We start from the raw sequence: 13,522 nt of genomic DNA, 5'->3' as shown, positions 1-13,522 counted from the left end.
AATTAAAAGCAGGCTAGAGGAAGCAGAAAATTGGATGAGCAAGCTGGAGAAGACCAACGTAGAAAAAAATACCAAGACAGTGCAACAAAATGAAAAAAGACTTAAAAAGAATGAAGAGGTTTTAAGAGAGCTGCAGAACAACATGAAAAATAATAATATCCGTATGATAGGAATACCAGAAAGAGAAAAAGAAGACTGAGGAAGAGAAAACCTGTTTGAAAAACTAATGACAGAAAACTTTCTTAACTTGATGAGAGAAAAAGTCACCCAAGTCTAGGAAGCACAGAGGGTCCCAATGAAGATGAACCCAAACAGGCCCACTCTAAGATACATCATAATCAAAATGGCAACATTGAAAGACAAAGAGAGAATCCTAAAAGCAGCAAGAGAGAAACTGCTAATAATGTACAAGGGAGATCCAATAAGGCTATCATTAGATTTCTCAACAGAAACACTACAAGCCAAAAGGGGATGGCAAAAAATATTCCAAGCAATGAAAAACAAAGGCCTACAACCAAGACTACTCTACCAAGGAAGGCTCTCATTCAAAATGGAAGGTGAAATAAGGAGTTTCCCAGACAAAAGAAGGCTAAAAGAATATATCTCTACCAAATCAGCATTGCAAGAGATGCTAAAGGGTCTGCTTTAAGAAAATGAAGAAACAGAGAGAGACAGAGAGGAACACAAATACAGAGGGGGAAAATGACAATAAATGAGGTCATCAATAATACCCTTAAATGTAAATGGACTGAATGCTCCAATTAAAATATGTGGGGTAGCTGAATGGATTAGAAAGCATGACCCACATATACACTGTCTACAAAAGACCCAACTCAGACAAAATATCTACACAGACTGAAAGTGAAGGGATGGAAAAAAAATGTTTCAAGTTAAAGGACATGATAAAAAGCTGGGGTAGCAATACTTATATCAGACTAAAGAGATTTCACAGCAAAGGCCATAAAAAGAGACAAAGAAGGACATTACATAATACTTATAAGAAAAATGCATCAAGATGATACAACCCTTGTAAACATATATGCACCCAATATAGGAGCACCCAAATATATACAGAAAATTTTGGAGACCTTCAGGAAGGATATTGACAGCAACACACTCCTAATAGCAGCATTTAACACCCCGTCAACAATGGACAGATCTTCCAAGCAAAGGAAGACCAAGGATATTGAGGCATAGAACTACACTCTAGATCAAATGGACGTAATTGAAATATATAGAACCTTTCATCCCAGAGAAGCAAAATATACATTTTTTTCAATAACACATGGTACATTTTCAAAGATAGACTACATGGTAGGACACAAAACAAGTCTTAAGAAATTCATGAAGATTGAAATTATATCAAGCATCTTCTCAGATCCTAATGCTTTGAAACTAGAAACCAACCTTAAGGAAAAAACTCAAAAACATTCAAAATCACGAAGAATCAATAACATGCTATTAAATAACAGGAGGTTAACAATGACATCAAGCCAAAAATCAAAAAGTTTCTGGAAACAAATGATAATGAACACACAACAGCCCAAAACCTATGGGACACAGCGAAGGCAATCCTGAGAGGGAAGTTCATAGCAATACAGGCCTACCTCAAAAGGATAGAAGAATCTGAAATAAACAACCTAACACTAAAGCTGCAGGAACTAGAAAAAAACATCAAAGAAAACCCAGGGTTAGTAGAACAAAAGAAATAATCAAGATCAGAGCAGAATTAAATGACATAGAGACTAAACAAACAATTCAAAAGATCAATAAAACCAGAAGCTGGTTCTTTGAAAAGATAAACAAAATTGACAAGCCTTTAACCAGACTTATCAAGAAAAAAGGTAGAAAACCCAAATAAGTAAAATCAGAAAAAGAAGAGGAGAAATCACAACCAATACCACAGAAATACAAAGGATTGTTAGAAATTACTACACACAACTGTATGAAAAGAAATTTGACAACCTGTATTGAATGGACAAATTTCTATAAGTGTAATCTAACAAAATTAAATCAAGAAGCAGCAGAAAGCCTGAATAGACCGATAACAACTAGTGAAATTGAAGCAGTAATTGAAAAACTCCCAGCACACAAACATCCCAGATCCAATGGCTTCACAGGAGAATTTTAACACACATTTAGAAAAAAATTAACTCCTATCATTCTCAAACTATTCCAAAAAATTCAAAAACAGGGAAGACTCCCAAACTCTTTCTATGAGGCCAGTATTATCGTATTTCCAAAACCATGTCAAGACACAACAAAGAAACTAAACTACAGACAAATATCGCTGATGAACACAAATGCTAAAATCCTCAACAAAATATTGGCAAACCGGATCCAGCAACACATTAAAAAGATCACACACCATGATCAAGGGAAATTCATCCCAGGGATGTAAGGATGGTTTAATATTCACAAAACAAAAAACATAATACACCACATAAACAAAATGAAGGACAAAAATCACATGATCATATCAATAGATGCTGAAAAAGCATTTGATAAAGTACACCACCTATTTATAATAAAAACACTCAGCAAAGTGGGAATAGAGGGATCATACCTCAACATAATAAAGACCAAATACGAGAAACCTGCAGCTAATATCATACTCAATACGGGGAAAGCTTTTCCCCTAAGATCAGGAACAAGACAAGAATGTCAACTCTCTTCACGTCTAGTCTACATAGTTTTGGAAGTTCTAGCCACAGCAATCAGACAAGAAAAAGAAATAAAAGGCATCCAAATTGGAAAAGAGGAAGTGAAACTATCATTATTTGCAGACAACATGATAGTGTACATAGAAAACTCTGTAGACTCCAGAGAAAACTATTCAGCCTAATAAATGAATTTGTCAAAATAGCAGGGTACAAACTAAATATTCAGAAATCAAAGGCATTTCTGTAAACCAATAATAAAATATCAGAGAGAAACTAGAAAAAGAATCCCATTTACTATAGCTACAAAAAAAATAAAGTAACTAGGAATAAAGTTAAACAAGGAGGTAAAAGACCTCCTGTACTCAGAAAACTACATCATATTGAAGAAAGAAATTAAAAAAGATACAAATAAATGGAAGCATATACCATGTTCATGGATGGCAAGAATCAATATCATTAAAAGTTCCATACTACCCAAAGCAATTTATAGATTCAATGCAATCCCTATTAAAATACCAACAAAATATTACACACTTAGAACAAATACTTCAAAAATTTATATGGAACCACAAAAGACCCCAAACAGCCACAGCAATCTTGAGACAGAAGAACACAGTAAGAGAAATCACAATACCTGAGACCAAATATACTACAAGGCCACTGTAATCAGCACAGTCTGGTACTAGCATAAGAACAGATGTATAGATCAATGGAACAGAATAGAGAGCCCAGAAATTAACTCAGGTCTATATAGTCAACTAATATTTGACAAAATGTGAAGGAACATAAAATGGAGTGAAAAGAGCTTCTTCAACAAATGATGTTGGGAGAACTGAAGAGGGACATGCAGAAAAATAAAACTAGACCACCAGCTTACACCTTACCCCAGAATAAACTCAAGATGGATCAAAGACTTAAATGTAAACTGTGACACCATAAAGTTCTAGAGGAAAACATAGGCAGAAAAATTTCAGATATCCCATGTAGCAATATTTTCACTGATACATCTCCTAAGGCAAGGGAAATAAAGGAAAAAAGAAACAAATGGGACTACAACAAACTAAAGAGTTTCTGATCAGCAAAAGAAAACATCAGCAAGTAGAAAAGAGAACTAACCATATGGGAAAATATATTTGCCAACAATACCTCAGACAAAGGATTGATCTCCAAAATATATAAAGAACTTACACATCTCAACACCAAGAAGATAGACAACCCAATTAAAAAATGGGCAAAGGACCTGAACAAACACTTCTCCGAAGAGGACATATGGAGGGTCCATAGGCATATGAAAGAATGCTCAACATCACTAGCCATGAGAGAGATGCAAATAAAAACCACAATAAGATACCACTTTACACCAGTCAGAATGGCCATCATCAACAAGTCAACAAACAACCTGTGCTGGCAAGGATGCAGAGAAACGGTAACTGTAGTGCATTATTGGTGGGAATGCAGACTGGTGCAGCCACTATGAAAAACAGTATGGAATTTCCTCAAAAAACTAAAAATGGAAATGCCTTTTGAACCAGCAATTCCATGGCTAGGATTATATCTGAAGAATCCTGAAACACCAATTCGAAAGAACTATGCAACCCTATGTTCATAGCAGCACTATTTACAATAGCCAAGTGCTGGACAGAGCCTAAGTGCCCATCTGTAGAGGAGTAGATTAAAAAACTGTGGTACATTTACTCAATGTAGAAAGAAAGAAGGAACTTCTACCATTTGCAACAATATGGATGGAACTAGAGAAAATTATGCTTAGCCAAATAAGCCAGGCAGTGAAAAAAGCATACCATATGATATCACCTGCTACAGGAGGCTAATTAACAACACAAACGAGCAAAACTGAACCAGAGACATGTAAACAAGGAGTAGACTAACTGTGACAAGGGGGGAGCGGGGAGGGAGAGATGGGTGGTAAGAAGGGGAAGGGTCTAGTTAAAGAACATGTATAAATACCCATGGACATGGACGACAGAGTGGGGATTGACTGTGGAAGAATGGGTCTTCAGGGTGCGGGGAAACAATGGGACAACTATAATAGAAAAAAAAAATTTTTAGTGGGGGAAAAAAATGAAAGCAAAATAAATTAATAAATGAGCCAGCGACTCCCCCCCACAAAACCCTCACATGTAGAAAAGTGAACAAAAGAAAAAGTAATGTATGGAAATGCAATTTTAGTGAGTATTAGAAGGACAAGGATTTTCCTTTACACTATCTTTTTCTCCCTACCTGACCCCGCCAGAATTTGGCATTCTGAAGAAGTCAGTAATGACATAAGGTTCTTTGCATAAAACTAATAAGACCAGTTGTTAATAAGGTTTTGTTGACCAAGACTTGGACTGGGATATCATGCCTAAAGGAGGCATGCTTGGGCTCTGCTTGTTACCAAAAAGCCCTGAGGAACTGGGATTGACTTTTGAAGGTAATAAAAGCCCACGAGAAAAAAGGCCTGATACCTTGGTTGGTTGTGCGGTCCACAGCAATTTTTCCAGGGAAGGAACAAAGGTTGCTTTCCTGAAAGATGGCTAGAAGTGACCTTAAAGCACAATGGAAAGAAAACCTGAAGGACTTGCAAAAGACAGTTGTTTACAGGCAGGCTGAATGGCATGTATGTGACTCAACTTCTGTGCCCTAAAGGGCAGACTGAAAGTCACCCTAAACGTTCCTTGTGTAAGTTCCAGCAAAGCAGACTTAAAGATCATATGTAATCATTTGCTGCTCTTGTTGTCTTTATGCAAATGAACAGGATAAATTAAAACTGGACTTTAAACAATCCTTTTAATGAAAAGGAAAATTGCGATTTAAGGAAAATCACAATGCTCAGTGGTAGACTATAAAGTAGTTCAGCTAAGGGTCTTTAAAGTTTATTTTCATTTAAAGTTTGTTTTCACTTGAAAGTTTGACTAGGGCTGTGACATCATCAAAGATGCTTAATTTACAGGCAAGAAGAATATCGAATGCCTTGCACCTGGATGTCTCCCCAATATGACACTCTCGCAGATTTAGAGACTGGTTTGTGGGTTATGTTGTGTAAATTAACAAGTGTGTTCTGTTTTCATAGGGTATATGCCTATGATCTCATTACCTGAGTGATTGTCCATACCTATAGGCTTCACTTAATCCTGTCTGCATCACTGCCTCCTGAGACTCAACAGTTTGGCCAAACTAAGTGGCTGGGTTGGTGAAGTATGGGGTGGTCTGTGGGCTTCACTTTAAAACATATTTCTCTTTTCTATCCTAATTGCTTGGACAGAAAGGGCACAGGGGTCTGAAAGGGGAGAAACCTAAAATATTCCCCTCAGCCCAAACTAAGTATAGTGGGCAAAAGGGCTTTGGACAGGTGTGACATGCCTTGCATACCTTCCTCCAAAGAAGCCTTTTTTTCTCCAATGTGGGACACTGAAAAATTAATCCCTGCCTTTTGTCATCTAGTGGTTATGGATTGAACGATGCCTTTTAATCCTGTTGCCAATCTGTTGCCCCCAGAATACAACAAGGATGCCAGCCTGTTAAACCAAGCATGCAATTGTCCAGGTACAGCCAACTGACCTGGAGTCTGCAAGATCCTTCCCCATGTGGGAAGGCCACCCTCCCCTCCACATCCCCATTCTTATTAGGGATTTCTGGACATGAACTAAGAAGAGATTGCCGAAGGGAATTGGGGGTACTGGATAAACTGGGGAAATGGGGGGAAATTGGCACAACTGTAATAGGATAGTCAATAAAATATATTTTTAAAAAATGGTTAACATAATTTTTAGTTTACATTTTACCATAATAAAAAAATTTTTTTAATGACTACTAACATTCAAATAGCAGTGGTGATTCTGTAACTCCATTAAAAATATCCAACCAGGCCCTGGCCAGGTGGTTCAGTTGGTTGGAGCATTGTCCCATACACCAAAAGGTTGCAGATTCAGTCCCCAGTCAGGGCACAAGCCTAGGCTGCAGGTTCGATTCCCAGTCAGGGCATATACCTAGGTTGGGGGTTTTTATCCCTGGTTGTGACGCATATGGGAGGCAACTGATTGATCTCTCTCTCTCTCTCACTCCCTCCCTCCCTCCCTCCTTCTCTCTCTTTCTCCCCCATACCTCCCTTTCTCTAAGGTCAATGTCGTGTTGGGGTGACTGTAGCCAGGATTCCCGCCTCCACATGAATTTATTTTCACAGTTCACCCTTATCTAAGAGAGTGCCTTAGTGCGCAAATGCCACATTATCTCATAGTTCTGGTTGGCCCTGTGCCACTTTCGTTTAATTTCATATATATATATATGATCCCCTATTGTTTCCGATGGTGTGGATGATTTTTTACTGTCTTGCCTGCCTCCATGAGACAAAGGCGGATCCTTTGTTGCTCCCTCCCCTGCCACCACAAGAATAAACTTGGTATGAGTTCTCTCTCCAACACTTCCCTGTCATTTTTTGGTCTCACTGAATCCAAAGTTAACCTGCCTCAAGCTGAGCTCCTGTGGTACTCTATAATAGTTCATCTTTGTAGCAGCTCTGCAGTTACTCAGTTTGAACCATAAAGCCAGAAATCATAGTGGAGCTCAAGCATCATAGTTTGAATTTTAGATAATAAAATTGAACTTCTTTAATGTGATAAATAATTCAAGCAACTACCTTACAAGTCTCCACAACTAGTAACAATTTGGGGCAAACAAATAAAGAACGTTAACTGATACTCTTAGAAAGGCACTTTTCTCGTGATAAATTGGTACCAAATTAAATCCAGCTGTCCTGAAAACATTTTCTACATAGTAGTTTAATATGAAAATACAAATTTTCTTAATGTTCACTAATAAAGCCCAATGCTGAATAGAATTCTATCATGAGGCTACCATATTACATTTTCTAGAAGTTATTTTTGTGAAAATTATGAAAAAAGAAGGAATAGAATCCAGAAATCAAGGTTTATGGCATAAAGGAAATGAATAATAATTATTGCCAATTATTTTATCTGTCGTGATTAACAACACAGAAAAATCTGGATTCTGCCACAGGAGAAATTTAAATCTAGTATAATTCACGCTAACAAAGCACAGGTAAACAGAGGTAGTGTAGGAGCTTGGTCCCTGTGGGGCGAAGGATACCTGGAACCAGAAGCTCTTACCTCTTGGTGATCTGGCTTGGCTCCTGAAGATCTGGGTCCAGGTCAAAGCCCTCATTATCCAGCAGCCTTCGCAGTGTCACGTCGGCCAGTTGCTCCATGATCTTAAACACCTCTTCAAGGTTCAGGAACATGGAGAAGTCCCGCTCCTTACTATGAGTGGTAATTCGGATAGTAGCCGTCAGAAAGATGTTGGATGTTTTCTCTAACTTCTGGATATCAACCCAAGGGACTACAAGTTTAACTAGAAGGGGAAAAAGCAAATAAATATTTTACCCCCAAACTTGTGTGCATCAATAACAGTCTAAGGCTTTCCTTACACTAAGATGCAAATACCTCTGAAACAAGAGCAGGAAAGAGCAAGCACTGAACTGCTTGACAACTGTAGGTTAGAACCCAGCTCATGCCCTAATGATTTTCTCAAAAGTTTAAACAGAACTTCTCAAGTTGCTGGCTACTGCACACACTCAAGGGACATCATTCTGAAATAACCATGAAAATTTTCTCAAGAATATTTAAGCTATGGGCAGTGTGGTTCAGTTGGTTGAGTGTCAGCCCACAAACTGAAAGATTGTGGGTTCGACTCCCAGTCAGGGCACATGCCTAGGTTGCAGGTTTGGTCCCCAGTCTAGGCTCTAGGCATGTACAAGAGGCAACTGATCAATGCTTCTCTCTCATATCAATGTTTCTCTCTCTCTCTCTCTCTCCCTCAGGTCATCCCTCCCTCCCTTCCCCTCTCTCTAAAATCAATAAGATTGTTCTTGGGTGAAGATAAAAGAGAAAGAAGGTTAAACTTAAATATTTTCAAAATATGCAATCCACATAAATGCTGGTTTCAAAATCAGCATTCACTGTGTAGCCTATAAAAAAAGAGTACAAAAGAAGATTATTCATGATCTCATTTAGAGAAATGGGCTTAATATTAAGACTGTGTCAAGTGATAGTTGTTATAGTCTTAGAAAACAAGTTGCAAGTATTATAGTTTCTATTGAACTCTTTTTAAAGTAATGCAGTACAAACAGTTCACTTATAAAAAAGTATTCTATTTTCAGAAAGATTTTCAATACACTGATAGCTAGGTTAGCGTGCTAACACAGAAAAAAAAAGGGGGGGGGAAGACACATAGTATATGAAAACTTAAAATAATAAATGTTATCAAACATTGGGAATCATTTAGTTTCCCAAATTTTATCATCCTAAAAATTAGGTTTAGTGACAATGATTGGTAAGTATTGAAAAATAACTCATTTTCCTTTTCAAATAAAGAAGGGGATGATTAAGTATTTTCCTTTCTACCATTTCTTTCCATTTATTTTGCAATAATGTCTTAAGGGGTTAATAATTTTCAAAGACCACATTTTTATATTAAGCTATAGCAGGAAATTTCAACGTCTTTCATCTCATGGCACACAAATTCTGTGACACACCAAAAAATATATTTTTTGCCTATCTGATAAAAAATAGATATGATTTTGCTTTGTGTTTATCATTATTGTTCAATTACAGTTATCCCAATTTTTCCCAGTTTCTCTCCCCTACCCCATCCACACCCCACCTCGCTCCCACAGTCAATCTCCATGTTGTACAGGTCCCTGGGTCCTTTATACATGTTCCTTGACTAGACCCATCCCCTTCCTTCCCCTGATATCCACCTCCCCGCTCCAGTTTGGTCACTGTCAGTTTGTTCCTTGTTTCCATGTCTCTGGTTATATTTTGCTCATTTGTTTTGTTCATTATGTTCCATTTATAGGTGAGATCACATGGTATCTATCATTCGTCATCTGGCTTATTTCACGTAGCATCATACTCTAGTTCCATTCATGCTGTCGTGAAGAGTAGTTCTTTCTTTCTGTTGAATAGTATTCCATTGTGTAAATGTACCAAGTTTTTTGATCCACTCATTTACAGATGGTCAATTAGGCTGTTTCCAGCACTTGGCTATTGTAAATAATGCTGCTATGAATACTGGGGTACATAGGTTCTTTTGAATTGGTGTTTCAGGATTCTTCAGGTATAAACCGAGCAGTGGAATTGCTGGATCAAAAGGCAGGTCCATTTTTAGTTTTTTGAGAAAATTCCATACTGTTTTCCACAGTGGCTGAACCACTCTGCATTCCCACCAACAATGCACTAGGGTGCCCTTTTCTCCACATCCTCACCAGCACTTGTTTGATTTGTTAGTGATGGCCATTCTGACTGGTGTGAGGTGGTATCTCGTTGTGATTTTAATTTGTATCTCAATAATGGCTAGTGATCCTGAGCATCCTTTTATGTGTCTGTGGGTCCTCTGTTTGTCCTCCTTGGAGAAGTGTCTGTTCAGGTCCTTTGCCCATTTTTTAATTGGACTGTTTGTCTTCCTGGTGTTGAATCGTATGAGTTCTTTACATATTTTGGAAATCAAATCCGTGTACGAGGTATCACTGGCAAATATCTTTTCCTATACAGTTGGTTCCCTTTTCATTTTGCTGATATATTTTTAGCTGTGCAAAAGCTTTTTAATTTGATGTAGTCCTATTTCTTTATTCCCTCCTTTATATCCTTTGTCCTATGAGATATATCAGTAAAAATATTGCTGCGGGAGATATCTGAAATTTCACTGCCTGTGTTTTCCTCTATGGCTTTTACGGTGTCATGGCTTATTTTTAAGTCTTTTGTCCATCTTGAATTTATTTTGGTGTATGGTAAAAGTTGGTGGTCCAATTTTTTTTTTTTTTTTTTTGCATGCACCTGTGCAGATCTCCCAACACCATTTATTAAACAGGCTATTTTTGCTCCATTTTTATGCTCCTGTCCCCTTTGTAAAATAATTGGCTACAAAAACTTGAGTTTATTTCTGGACACCCTATTCTGTTCCATTGACCTATGTATCTGTTCTTATGTCAGTACCAGACTGTTTTGATTACAGTGACCTTGTAATATAGTTTTATATCAGGTATTGTGATTCCTCTTATTTTGTTCTTCTTTCTCAAAATTGCTGAGGCTATTGGGGGTTGTTTATGGCTCCATATAAATTATTGAAATATTTTCTCTATATCTGTGAAATATTTCATTGGTATTTTAACAGGGATTGCAACTGAACCTAGAGATTGCTTTGGGTAGTATGGACATTTTAATGATCTTAATTCTTTCAATCCATGAACACAAATGCTTCCATTTATTTGTCTCTTCATTAATTCGTTTCTTCAGTGTACAATAGTTTTCTGAATATAGGTCTTTTACCTCCTTGGTTAAACTTATTCTTAGGTACTTTATTTTTCTTGTTGCCATAGTAAATAGGATTTTTCTTAGTTTCTCTTTCTGACATTTCATTGTTGGTGTACAAAAATGCCTTCAATTTCTGAATATTGAATTTGTATCCACTGTTTTGCTAAATTCACTTAGTAGGTTGAGTAGTTTTTGGTGGAGCCTATATGGTCTTCTATATACACTATCGGTCATCTGAAAACAATGACAGTTTTAGTTCCTTCTTTCCAATTTGAATGCCTTTTATTTCTTTTTCTTGTCTGATCGCTGTGGCTAGAACTTCTAATACTATGTCAAATATAAGTGGTGAAAGTGAACACCCTTGTCTTATTCCTGATCTTAGGGGAAAAGTTTTTAGTTTTTGCCCATTGAGTATGATGTTGAGTGTAGGTTTCTCATAATGGCTTTTATTATGTTGAGGGATGCTCCCTCTACTCCCACTTTGCTCAGTGTTTTCATCATAAATGGATGCTGTACTTCACCAGATGCTTTTTGCATGTATTGATATATGATGTTTGTCTTTCAATTTCTTTATGTGGTGTATTACATTTATTGATTTTTGAATATTGTACCATCTTTGCATCCCTGAGATGAATCCCACTTCACCATGGTGTATGATCTTTTTAATGTATTGTTGGATCATGTTTGTCAATATTTTGTTATTTTATCATCTATGTTCATCAGCAATATTGGCCTGTAGTTTTCTTTCTTTGTTCTGTCTTTACCTGGTTTTAGAATTAGGATAATACTGGCCTCATAGAAAGTTTGGGAGTCTTCCCTCTTCTTGAATTACTTGGAATACTTTGAGAAGGATAGGAGTTAGCTCTTCCCTAAATGTTTTGCAAAATTCACCAGTGAAGCCATCTGGTCGAGGGCTTTTGTGTGCCATGAGATTTTTTATTACTGTTTGAAATTCACTCTTTGTTATTGGTTTGTTCAGGCTTTCTACTTCTTCCTGATTCAGTTTTGGAAGACTACATGTTTCTAGAAATTTGTTCATTTCATCTAGGTTGTCAAGTTTCTTGCCATACTGTTATTTGTAGTAATTTCTTACAATCCTTTGTATTTCTGTGATATCAGTCATGATTTTTCCTCTTTCATTTCTGATTTTGTTTGTTTGGATCTTCTCTCTTTATTTATTGATGAGCCTGGCTAAAGGCTTGTTGATTTTGTTTATTTTTCAAAGAACCAGCTCCTACTTTTGTTGATCTTTTGAATTGTTTGTTTAGTCTCTATGTCATTTAATTCTGCTCTGATCTTGATGATTTCCTTCCTTCTACTTGCCCTGAGCTTTGTTTGTTGATGTTGTTCTAGGTCATGTAGCTGTAGGGTTAAAATTTTATTTGAGAGTCTTCTATCCTTTTGAGGTAGGCCTGTATTGCTATGAACTTTCCTCTCAGGACTGCTTTTGCTGTGTCCCATAGGTTTGGGGCTGTTGTGTGTTCATTATCATTAATTTCCAGAAAGTTTCTGATTTTTTTCCTTGATGTCATTGTTTAACCATCCATTATTTAATATCATGTTATTCATTCTCTATGAGTTTGGATGTCTTTGGGTTTTTTTCCTTGAGGTTGATTTCTAGTTTCAAAGCATTGTGGTCTGAAAAGATGCTTGATATAATTTGAATTTTCTTGAATTTGTTGAGTCTTGTTTTGTGTCCTATCATATGGTCTATCTTTGAAAATGTTCCATGTGCATTTGAAAAGAATGTGTATTTTGCTTCTTCAGGGTGAAAAGTTCTATATATATCAACTAAGTCCATTTGATCTATAGTGTTGTTCAATGCCTCAATATCCTTGGTGTTTCTTTGCCTTGAAGATCTGTCTGTTATTGATAATGGGGTGTTAAAGTCCCCTATTATGAGTTTGTTGCTGTTGATATCCTTCTTGTAGTCTTCTAGTATTTTTCTTATATATTTGTGGGTTCCTATGTTGGGTGCATATATGTTTACCAGGGTTACATCTTCTTGATGGATTGTTCCCTTAAGTATTATGAAATGTCCTTCTTTGTCTCTTTTTAGGGCCCTTGCTGTGAAATCCATTTTGTCTTATATAAGTATTGCTACCCCAGCTTTTTTTTCATGTCCATTTGCTTGGAATACTTTTTCCCATCCCTTCACTTTCAGTCTGTGTAGATCTTTTGTTTTGAGGTGTGTCTCTTGTAGACAGCATATATGTGGCTTATGTTTTTGTATCCATTCCAGTATCCTATGTCTTTTAATTAGTGGATTTAATCCATTTACATTTAAGGTTATTATTGACAGGTATTTATTCATTTCCCTTTGTACCTGTGTTTCTCTCCCCCCCCCCGCCCCCCTTTTTTTTCTTCTTTTTCTTAAAGCATTCCCTTTGGCATCTCTTGAAATGCTGGTTTGGTGGAGATGTATTCTTTTAGTCTTCCTTTGTCTGAGAAATGCCTTATTTCACCTTCCATTTTGAATGAGAGCCTGCTGGGTAGAGTAGTCTTGGTTGTAGGCCTTTGTTTTTCATTGCTTGG

At 36.9% G+C, this 13,522-nt stretch overlaps 1 protein-coding gene across 4 annotated transcripts in view; it reads right to left on the bottom strand.

The window, feature by feature from the left end:
* The window catches only part of TBC1D8 (TBC1 domain family member 8), a 150,633-nt gene that overhangs the window by 35,204 nt on the left and 101,907 nt on the right, over window positions 1–13,522 (bottom strand). For all 4 annotated transcript variants that reach the window (XM_090281932.1, XM_090281933.1, XM_090281934.1 and 1 more), the window contains one exon: window positions 7,787–8,027. In XM_090281932.1, the coding sequence (XP_090138058.1) occupies window positions 7,787–8,027 (241 nt within the window). The remainder of the gene's footprint in view (window positions 1–7,786; window positions 8,028–13,522) is intronic.

Source organism: Furipterus horrens, unplaced genomic scaffold, assembly GCF_987537825.1.
Source record: "Furipterus horrens unplaced genomic scaffold, mFurHor1.1.pri manual_scaffold_6, whole genome shotgun sequence".
Taxonomy (NCBI): Eukaryota; Metazoa; Chordata; class Mammalia; order Chiroptera; family Furipteridae; genus Furipterus; species Furipterus horrens.
The sequence above is the reverse complement of the archived record's forward strand: the minus strand, read 5'-3'. Positions and strand labels throughout refer to the sequence as shown.